Source organism: Anabrus simplex, chromosome 8 (assembly GCF_040414725.1).
Source record: "Anabrus simplex isolate iqAnaSimp1 chromosome 8, ASM4041472v1, whole genome shotgun sequence".
NCBI classification, from domain to species: domain Eukaryota; kingdom Metazoa; phylum Arthropoda; class Insecta; order Orthoptera; family Tettigoniidae; genus Anabrus; species Anabrus simplex.
In genome coordinates, this window is record NC_090272.1 from 88,054,366 (window position 1) to 88,065,936 (window position 11,571).

General features: G+C 41.5%; 1 protein-coding gene across 1 annotated transcript in view; it reads right to left on the bottom strand.

Moving 5' to 3' along the window:
• The window catches only part of Sec24CD (Secretory 24CD), a 203,717-nt gene extending 193,711 nt beyond the window's left edge, over positions 1-10,006 (bottom strand). Inside the window, exons 1-2 of the mRNA XM_067152321.2 lie at positions 9,896-10,006; positions 162-363 (exon numbers count right to left, since the gene is read on the bottom strand). Coding sequence (XP_067008422.2) covers positions 162-357 — 196 coding nt within the window. The 5' untranslated portion in view covers positions 358-363; positions 9,896-10,006. The remainder of the gene's footprint in view (positions 1-161; positions 364-9,895) is intronic.
• Between the last annotated feature and the right edge of the window lie 1,565 nt (positions 10,007-11,571).

Consider the following 11,571-nt stretch of genomic DNA (forward strand, 5'->3'; position numbering starts at 1 on the left):
GTGCTCAAATACGGCAGCCTCGTATTGGTAGATTTACTGGCACGTAAAAGAACGCCCGGGGGACTGAATTCCGGCACCTCTGCGTCTCCGAAAACCGTAAAAGTAGTTAGTGGGACGTAAAGAAAAATAACATTAGAAAATATTTTGCTGATGTGATATACCTTGCATATTGGGTGGATATGGGCCTGGTCCATTTGCCATAGGTGGCCCACCAAAGTTAGGTTGTGGAGCTCTGACCATGCCAGGGCCAAGAGGTCTCTGAGGTCCAAGCTTCTGGGGACCCTGAGGTCCTGGAGGATATCCACCTGGGGGACCATTATACTGCTGAGGTTGTGGTGGAATGTACTGTGGATTCATGGCTCACTGCAAACAAATATAAAATCAATATTTTCACTAGCCTGTACAATACAAAATAGAAAACAATGTTCAGAATGAAAGATGTTTATCAACAAAAGATTGGGCTAAATGTTAATACAATTATTGCTTAACACTGCCGGCCCCGCAGTGCAGAGGTAGCGTGCCTGCAAAAAATAAAGTAAATGTATGATTAACATAGAGTAATACACAACATTGCCATTAAAAGGGTGCGTAGATTATCAAGTGTTGGAACTTTCATAAGGCTCCATTGTCCAGAGAAGTTAGTTCCATATTTCACCACCATGCACCGCACACATTGTTTGGTCCGAACGAGTAGCAGTTGAATGCAATGTTGTGTAGGCATGACGCACTGTATTAGAGGGCAAAATATTGCTTGTGTGTGAACTGAGTGTTGTTTTTTAAATTTAGTTGCCATCAGCATGCCAGGCTGTTTTGTGTCAGGTTGTAAATCTGAGTATAGTAGGGAATAGTAGGCACACATCAATCCTAAGGTTTTTCAGAAGATGAATGCCAAGTTTGCAATGCAGCTTTTCAGCAGATTAGCTGCGATAAGTCTGGCATTTTATAGAGAACTTGGTGTGCACGTCTTCGAAAACAGCGAAACAACTGAAATATTTTGAGTACATGTGACATGAACATTTTTGACCGTATGGATTTGGTCCCTTCAGAGTCATAACTGGTTATGACTGTATATTTGAAATAGAGTTTTGTCTATACATTGCTTAGAATTAAAAAAGAATGGTATTTCTGTATTGTCCATGTTCATAGTAAGAAGAAAACGTTGTATGTGCATCACGAGAAAATGGCTGAACAGAATTCAATGAAAATCGGTACGTAAAGTCAGGGAATAAGGTATTACAATCTAGGCTATAAATCATTTTAATCACACTGGGTTAAATGGTAGTTTAGGGGAAGGCCCAAAATGTAATTCTCAACTATCTATATTATTAGCAGGCCTATCAATAAACACTACATAATAAAATTTATAGGTAATATAATTAACGATCATTTATATCTTATACAGTTGTAACGTAACGCCTGTGATAACAGAGATATTCATGAATTTAAATTTTTGTTGCTTAGCTCATATCAGTGCAGGAAGCAGGTAGGGACCCTCTTCGGAGGCAGCCCTACCCTGGGAGTGGCGCCTCTGCCTATCTGAGTCCCAGAACACACTGACCCGGTGTGTAACATCTGGTATAGGTCCCAGCTCAGGGTTTCGAGTGAAGACCTCAACGGCGTCTACGGAGCAGAAGGTGGACTTTGGTATGGTGGAGATAGCAGAAGGGGGAAAACCTGTAGCGTCTGTACTCCAGAGGAGTAAAAATAGCCTACATGGATAAAGCAGATATGGTGCCTCGGAAAAGGTTAGGGCGTCCCCTGCTAGAAGCGACGCGCAGCTCTTTGGGTGCTGGGGGAACTGTGAAAAATAGGCAACCAGCACCAAACTACATCAAGATTGCAACAGTAAATGTCCTGAAACTGACAGGAAAGATAGAAGAACTGGTTGACTTCATGAAGGAAAAAAAAAAAATATATATATATATTTTTTGCTAGTTGCTTCACGTTGCACTGACACAGATAGCTCTTATGGCGACGATGGGACAGGAAAGGCCTAGGAATGGGAAGGAAGCGGTCGTAGCCTTAATTAAGGTACAGCCCCAGCATTTGCCTGGTGTAAAAATGCGGAAACCACGGAAAACCATTTTCAGGGCTGCCGACAGTGGGGTTCAAACCCACTATCTCCCGGATGCGAGCTCACAGCTGCGCGCTCCTAACCGCACGGCCAACTCGCCCGGTTCATGAAAGAAAAAAGATATAGCCATACTTGGACTGTATGAGACCAAGAAGAGGGGTATGGGAGAGATTCCTCTGAAAGAAGGATACAGGCTGTATTACAGCGGAGGACCTGAAGCAAAAAATGGAGTGGCCATCATACTTAGAAAAGAAATCCAAGAATATGTGGAATATACAAAATGCATCAGCGATAGGATGATGGTGATGAGACTCCAGTTTGAAAATGGCATGAAAGATCGATTTCAGTTTCATGCCCCACAAACGGGTTGCATAGATGAACATCTAGAGGACGTTTTAGAGGAAGTGGAGAGACAGATAGAAAATAAGGAAGTGCTATTGATGGGAGATCTAAATGCACAAGTTGGAATGGAAAGACAAGGAAAGGAAGATGTTGTAGGGCCCTTTGGATAAGGAAATGTAAATCCAGAAGGCGAGTTATTGGTGGATTTTTGCACGAGGAACCAAATGATAGTTGGAAACACCTCGTTTAGGAAGAACAGCCAGAAGATTACAAGGTATGGTTGGGGAGACAGACGAACAAAGACCATGACTGTTTATATATGTAATCAGAGAAAAAACACCCGAAGAACCTTTTAGAAAAAAGACTTTGGTGGAGATCATAGAGTTGTGATAGGAAAATTGAAAGTGGGAAAGATTGAAAAAGATTGAAAAACCCCCATTAAGAAGAGAGAAAAGAATTAAAGTATGGAAGTTGAAGGAGAAAAGCAAACAAGAAGAATTTCAAAGGGAAATAATACCCTTGGTACCCAGGACGGAAATGGGGAATGTTGAAGATGAATGGAAAAGATTTAAGGAAGCACTGGTTGGATGTGCAGAAAAGGTATGTGGTAGAACATCAGGAAATGTGAAAGACAAAGAGACACACTGGTGGAGTGATAGGGTAAAGATTAAAGTGAAGGAAAAGAAAATGGCATGGAAAGCATGCAAAACATCTAAGGCTGAAGAAAGTAGAAGGAAATGTGTGAAGGCAAAGAATTTGACCAAAAAATTAGTGGAGAAAGAAAAGAGGAAAAGCTGGACCTTAATCACACAGAAATTGAGAGATGATATGCAGGGCAGCAAGAAATTACTGTATGGTATCTTAAGAAACAAAGACAGAGATCAAGTAAACACCAGATTTGTGAAGGATGAAGGCAGCATAATATTAACAAAGCCAGAAGAAATAAGAAACAGATGGAGAGAGTATTTCCAGAAGTTGCTGAACATGAGAACTAATGACAGTCATTCAATGGACGACCAGGAAAGGCAATTAGCTGATGAAGAAATGGATAAAGAAATTACAATGAATGAAATTGAAATGGCAGTAAGAAAGATGAAGAATGGAAAAACTGCTGGAATAGATGAAATTTGGAGATGATAAAAGGCAGCTGGAGCTATAGGCCTGCAGTGGACATATAGAGTTCTCAGGATTGTCTGGGAGAATTTTTTTTTTTTTTTTGCTTAACGTCGCACCGACACAGGTATGTCTTACGGCGATGATGGGATAGGAAAGGCCTAGGAATTGGAAGGAAGTGGCTGTGGCCTTAATTAAGGTACAGCCCCGGCATTTGCCTGGTGTAAAAATGGGAAACCATGGAAAACCATCTCCAGGGCTGCCGGCAGTGGGGCTCGAACCCACTATCTCCCGATTACTGGATACTGGCTGCACTTAAGCAACTGCAGCTATCAAGCGTCTGGGAGAATAAGGAGGTCCGTGAGGATTGGCAAAAAGGAATAACCATCCCAATTTTGAAGAAAGGCGATAAGAAAGTATTGAAGAACTACAGGGGAATTACTCTGATACCCCATGTTGCTAAGATAATGGAGAGGGTACTGAAAAGTAGGATAAGGTTGAGGGTTGAAAATCAGTTACAGGAAAATCAGTTTGTTTTCAGAAGTGAAAGGCCAACAATAGAGCCCATTTTCATTATGAGACAATGAATGGAAAAGCAATGGGATTTTGGGAATGATATGGTCATGATATTCATTGACATGGAAAAGGCATATGACAGTGTCCCTAGGACTAAAGTTTGGGACAGTCTGGTGCAAAAAGGAATTGGACAGGGATTAATAAAAATGATCATGGCAATGTACAAGGAATGTTGTAGTTGTGTGCAAACACAAGATGGCAGGACAAGTTGGTTCAAAATCCTAGTGGGCTGAGACAGGGAAGTGTTCTAGCACCAATCCTGTTCACAACAGTAATGGATGACATCATGAGAACAGCAAAAGCAACATATGGAGAAAGAGAAATGATCATCATGATATTTGCAGGTGACATGTGATTTGGGTAGAAGAGGATATGAAGATTCAAGAACAGTTGGATGTGGTGAATGGGAAGATCGAAGAATGCGGATTGAATATACACTGACCGAGCAAATGTCATGGGATAGCGGAGCACTGATGCGCAGGTGTGTTGTTTTCGCACCACACGCCCCCTGTGCCAGCGGCAGTTGTATAGGAGACCTCGTGAGCAGTGGCTGTGCATGTGACAGGTGTAACATAGAACGTCGTCGTGAGCTGACACCGTTCGAACGGGGTATGGTGGTCAGTGCCCGACGGATGGGAAGTGCGATTTCGGAAGTGATGCGGGAATTCGGCTTCACACGATCAACCATGTCCAGGATGTATCGTGAATGGTTGAATGCGGGTGTCACTGTCCACAACAGACGAACGACCGGCCGTCCAACCCCCTCGATGACCGTGACCGGCGACATCTGAGACGGATTGTCAAGTGACAGACGGGCAATCGTGCAACAAATCACGGCTCAATTCAACACAGGCCATACTAGACACCTCTCCGTAGGAACATGGGTTCTATAGAGTATGGGAGCCGGCGCCACCCACTCGTGCTACTGTTAACCCAACATCATCGGGCGCGACGACAATGGCGTAATGTGATATGGTCGGACAAATGACGATTTCAACTGCACCATGCCGATGGGAGGCACCGTGTATGGCGCCATGGGAAACCATGAAGAGATGGATCCCGCCAGCCTCGAAGGTGTGGTCCAGGGCGCTGGTGTCTCTGTTATGGTCTGGGGTGCATTTTCCTGGTATGGAATGGGCCCGCTAGTTGTTCTGGAAGAGACTTTGAATGGTACACGGTATGTTGAGCTGCTCGGAGACTGTCTCCACCCATTTTTGGCCCTCCAGCGCCCAGACGGTTCTGGAGTGTTTCAAGATGATAACGCGCCGCCACATCGCTCCCGTGTCACCCGGGAATGGTTCCAGAAACATGCAGCGGAGGTCCAACGACTGCCATGGCCACACAGGAGCCCCGATATGAACCCTATTGAGTATATCTGGGATGTCCTGGAACGCAGGCTCTGTGCCATGGATCCTGCACCCACGAACAGACCCATATTGGCGGCCGCTCTGCAAACGATTTGGTGTCAGCTGCGTACAGAGGACTACCAGGAACTTGTTGACTCACTTCCACGGCGTCTCACTGCAGTTTGCAGGGCCAGAGGAGGCCCTATGCGCTATTAGGTGACTATCCCATGACATTTGCCAAGTCAGTGTAGGTGTAGAAAAGACTACAACTCTTGTTATGAAAGAAGGGAAAAGTCAGATTAGACTTGCAGACAAGCCCCTGGAAGTAGTGGAGATGTTCAAATACCTGGGGATTGAATTAATGGAGAATGCTCAACTGGATGCTGAGATTAGTAACAGGATTCAAGCTGGAAGCTGTTTCCATCATAGTGTACGAAATATGTTATGGGACAAAGATGTACTAATGGAAGCAAAGGAAACTATGTACAAGATGTATTATGTACCCATAACAACTTATGGAGCAGAAAGTTGGACAATGACAATTTTTTTTTATTTTTTATTTTTTTATTTGGAAGCTGCTTTACATCGCACCGACACAGATAGGTCTTATGGCGATGATGGGATAGGAAAGGGCTAGGAGTGGGAAGGAAGCGGTTGTGGCCTTAATTAAGGTACAGCCCCAGCATTTGCCCGGTGTAAAAATGGGAAACCATGAAAGCCCATTTTCAGGGCTGTTAACAGTGGGGTTCGAACCCACTATCTCCCAAATGCAAGCTCACAGCTGCGCGCCCCTAACCGCACGGCCAACTTGCCCAGTGGACAATGACAAAGGATGAGAGTTGAATACAGACAGCTGAAATGAAGTTCTTGAGGAGCATGATACAAAAGAGTAGAAGAGACAAAATAAGGAATGAGAAAATCCGGGAAGAAATTGGAGTGGAAAAAATGAATGACAGAATAGAGAAGAGCCAACTAAGATGGTCTGGGCACATAAAGCGAATGAGTGATGAAAGATTGCCAAAAAAAAAAAAAAAAAAAAAAAAAGGTGATGGAAATGCCAATGCAAGGAAGGAGAGGCCGTGGACGGCTACGATTGAGATGGAAGGACACAACCCAACGCAGTATTATAGAAAGAAACCTGGACTGGGACACAGTGTTGGAGGAGGAGTGGTGGAAAGACCAAAGAAAGTGGAGAGGAACCATATTTTCCCCTACCCGGCTACAGCTGGATAAAGGAAAATGATGATGATGATTCCATATCAGTGCCGAGCCATGAGAAAATGGCAGAACAGAATTTAATGAAAATCGTTATATAATGCCGGGACTCTACTCTTTCTTGTATTGATATTCATAGAATTGTTAGTTCCATCACTGCTAATCATTACAATTTCTTAATTGCAAAACGGGAACTGGTAAATGTTGATTCTGTAGACAAATTATCAATCCCCAAATCTACTTCAGTGGTGTTAGCAGTATGCAAGCCACTGAATGCCACTGTAAATAACCACCAGCTGACGCAGAACTACTAGATGGTGTTTCCACATTGACCAACGTAAATAAAATGGAATGTTCCCGTAGTGCTTGTTAAAATCATGCTGAAAAGCTGTTGGACATTGTCAGGACGGCACATGAAGATATGGTTAAAACCGACACATTCTTAATTTGCGGCTGGTATAAATTCACAATTCATTGCGGTGTCCATGAAGTTAACCTGAATAAATAATAAATGATAGATAATTTTTCTTCTCTTTTTTTTTTTTTTTTGCTAGTTGCCTTACGTCGCTCCGACACAGATAGGTCTTATGGCGACAATGGGAGAGGAAGGGCCTAGGAATGGGAAGGAAGCAGCCTTAATTAAGGTACAGCCCCAGCATTCGCCTGGTGTAAAAATGGGAAACCACGGAAAACCATTTTCAGGGCTGCCGACAATGGGGTTCGAACCCACTATCTCCCGGATGCAAGCTTACAGCTGCGCACTCCTAAACGCACGGCCAACTCACCCGGTAGATAAAATTAATGAATAGAAGGAGAGAGGGAGAGAGAGAGAGAGAGAGAGAGAGTTAGTCAAATGGCCACCTTTGGAAGAAGAAGAAGAGGGAAAACAGCATAGGTTATATGAAACTTACCTCTTGTTGCGGCATGTGGTGCGTGGTGTAGCCTATTGCTGTGTGCCTCATATTAATGGTTGTGAGATTCAAAGGAAAAGGAAGGGGCGGGGCAAGGAGAGAGGGGCGGGGCAAGCGGTTACGCCGCTAGTCAAAGCAGGGAACACTCCTTTCCTACACAAAGCGAACACGTAAGGTTGATCAGGGCATATGTCGTGCGATTTGCGATCTATTTCCTGCTGCCCTTATTACTCGTAAATTACGCTTAACTTTTGGACACTAGTGTAATTATAGTAGACAGATAACATAATTTATATAGAGACATTTCAAATACAACTTTAAATTCATGACACAACAAACTTTAAATTCATAATCTCAACAGTTCATTAATCTTTCACAAGAGCGCAAGAACACTCTGCTGGAATATGTCCTTCAATTGCTTTCAATTTCAAGAGACAGTCAATTGTCAAACATTTGACCTTCAAGAGTTTTTTGAAGTGTCGGAAGTAAAAAACATGGAGCTGTATTAAAACACCCTTAAATGTCACTGAAATTAGTTCAATCTTGGGGAATAACAAAAAGTGTCGGAAGTCAAAAACATGGAGCTGTATTCAAACACCCTTAAATGTCACTGAAATAAGTTTCAATCTTGGGGAATAACAACTACTAATTACCTGTGTTATTGATGTCAGCCAATTTAAAGGCTTAAGTTGTAAAAAGTTGAACTATGATGAACCAATGGGTAAGGTATATGCTTCCTAACTAGGGAAGACCACAATTCAGGAGAGGCAAGAATGTATAATTATCTAATTTTCTAGAAGGCTATTGGTTACCACAGTCAAATGTACAAACAAATATCATATAAAATTACTTCACCAGAAGTTTCCCTTTTGAAGTACATGTTGGTCGAGCTGCTGTGTTTTCTGCTCTAAACCATAAATAGCTACTCGTCATTATCTCCCAATGTCAACCAGATGAATCTATAACCATCAAACTTGATGGCCATGAAATTGGTTGAAAGGGCCAGTTGGACATACAACCTTTTCAAATAAGAATGAAAAAATATGATATTCATCATTCATTCTTTAACAGGCAGTCAATTTATGCAAATAAACACTAAAAATAGAGAGCTACATTAAATGACCAGCCTTCCAGATATATCAGAAACTCAGTAACTGGCATGTTCTTATAAATCACTGACAAATTTTGGTCATAAGAACTCTAAAAGCTGCTTGGAACCTGTGACTTAAGCTACGAAGGAATATTAACAGAAATGTTAAAAAGTATATCCTGGTATATTAAAGGGACTGACAATTGAATGAAATCTCAATGATTTCCAATATTGCTTAAATAATAGGAAACCTAATACTAATAAAAGAACTACAACTGTAAGTCCCTAATAAAAATAAAAACATGACTAAAATACCACGACTGTTAACATTCACTGATCCCATATTTCTAGTGTCACCTTATTCAATTTTGTGGTCAGAATAATAAATGAACCCACATCTCAATGTTTCAGCCATACTTCACATTCTATAGCCTATTATTAAATTTCAAAATTTTGTCTTGCCATGTTCTGCAGACTAATTTATCAGCAGGAGAACAACATAAATTTTATGAAAAGCAAATTTTGTATTACTAACATCGATTTTAGTGATATGGAGAAACTGGTAATAAATACACACTATCAACAAACAAAAATGTAAAGTGATCTCCATCAGAAAGAGAAGCCAATGCAACTTCGTATTTTAAACAGAATCACATTTTCTTACTACTATAACGAAACTGTGTTATGACTTTATAAGATTATATCATTAATCCATGAAAGGGCTACCTATATACAAGAATAGGAACCGACAACTTTAACAACATAACCTAAATGTCACAGTGCCAACAACGTTATTTGTAATAGCATTTCTTCCATCAGAGTATACAAAAAAATCAAAAAGCATGCCAATTTTAAAACTCAAGGTACTCATATGTCCAATGGCAAGTGACATTTTATAAACAACTACGTCAAAAAAGAGGTATATAATAAGCAACATATGACTGGCATGGGCATCAGATTTATATGAAAGTGAACGTATTTTATTGGTTCAGGAAGTCATCTACGAAAATAAGCAGGATACAAAGTAACGATGTATTCACATTTCCAGCTCATCAACTTTCAGTAACCATCAAACAGTATTTGCAGATGTCAAATTTCAATCAACACTCATGTCTCAAGGATGAAGGTTTAAATCGTTTCATTACAGTCATAAGAATTAATTCGTACAGCAACTAAAGCATGACACTTGTCTCAAGCGTATAAGCACGTAAAATATAAGAATTCTTACCTAATATTACACTATATATTTTAAAACAGCACATAAAACCAGTAGTGTTTATAAATACGATACCAGCTGGTTTTGCCACGTAAGGCTGTAGGGCGCATGCGCTCAGCAAGCCACGTCAGACTAGCATGCACACCGCGGATGACATTTCGATTATTCAAGAAATTGTATTGCCTACTCAAACTGAAAAGAATTACACTGGTAAATAAATAAGTAATGAAAGTCGATTAAATGAATTTAAGATATTGGCTGATACTTCGTAGCGCAGCATTAACTGAGCATGTAAAGGTGAAGAATGTCACTAACTTTGCTTAGAAATAATTAGAAATCATAATTATACAGTCAAAAGTAATTCAACTTATTGCGGATGTATAATGTAATAGTACATAAGACGTCTTTTATTTTATGGCGTTAATGACAAGATCTGATGGACTATACTGAAGTAAACAAAACAGAAAAGAAATCTAAATTTAGTTAAATTACATAGCCTACATACTTACATCTTCATTATAAATTGTTCCGCCTTTCAGCGTCCAGTGTAAAGCCTCTGCGAATTAATTAGATACCTCGGCAATCCTGTATTTGCAACAAGCTCCTTTTTTTTTGCGACACAGATACCGTAGGTCTTATGGCGACGATGGGACAGGAAAGGGCTAGGAGTCGGAAGGAAGCGGCCGTGGCCTTAATTAAGGTACAGCCCCAGCATTTGCCTGGTGTGAAAATTGGGAACCACGGAAAACCATTTTCAGGGCTGCCGACAGTGGGGTTCGAACCTACTATCTCCCGAATACTGGATACTGGCCGCACTAAGCGACTGCAGCTATTGAGCTCGGTCAACAAGCTCTTACGGCCTCGTTTAGATCCTTACCTATTAACTTTAAACCCTCAGATACTGAATCTAACCATCGTCATCTTGGTCTCCCTTTAGACCTACTTCTCTTACGCTCCATGGCCGAGTTCGCAATCCTCCTAGGTAACCTATCCTCCTCCATTCGCCACACATAACCCAGCAACCAAAGCCGGTTTCTCTGTACCGCTTCATCCATCATGTTCATTCCTAATGTACCCTTTATCTCCTCATTCGGGGTGTTCTCCTGCTATTGTTCCCACCAGCGATCTATCTCGCTATTTTTATGTCTAATACATGAATATATTATTCATTCCTGAGACCACCCATATTTCATTCCCGTACAGCAAAGTAGGTCTGAAAATAGACTGTTGTGAAGATAGTTATGTCCGGGAGTTGATATCTTGTCCCTGTGTGGTGGGGATTTGGAGTAAGATCCATGGTATCCTCTGACTATTGAAAGAAGCGACTAAAAGGGGCCCCAGGAGCTCTGAACTTAGAAGCGAGGGTTGGCGACCATTTGGGCCTTAGCTGAGTCATGACAATGCTTCTTCCTCGGTCAACTCTTGTTCTTTTCGACCCCGACAATATTAGAGCATTCGAGGGCTACGGAGTCTTTCATTTTCACGCCCTTCGTGGGATCGTATCCCTTGTCTTTCTTTGGCCGATATCTTCATTTTTCGAAGTGTCGAATCCCACCAATTTTTTCGCTCTAGTTAGAATTATAAGTAGCGAATACAACGAGCTAGAATAACATAGAGGGGCTGTATACCTGACATCAGCGCTCCCTGCTTGAAGCAAGTTGATAAGGGGCAGCCATGTTAACGGTTGT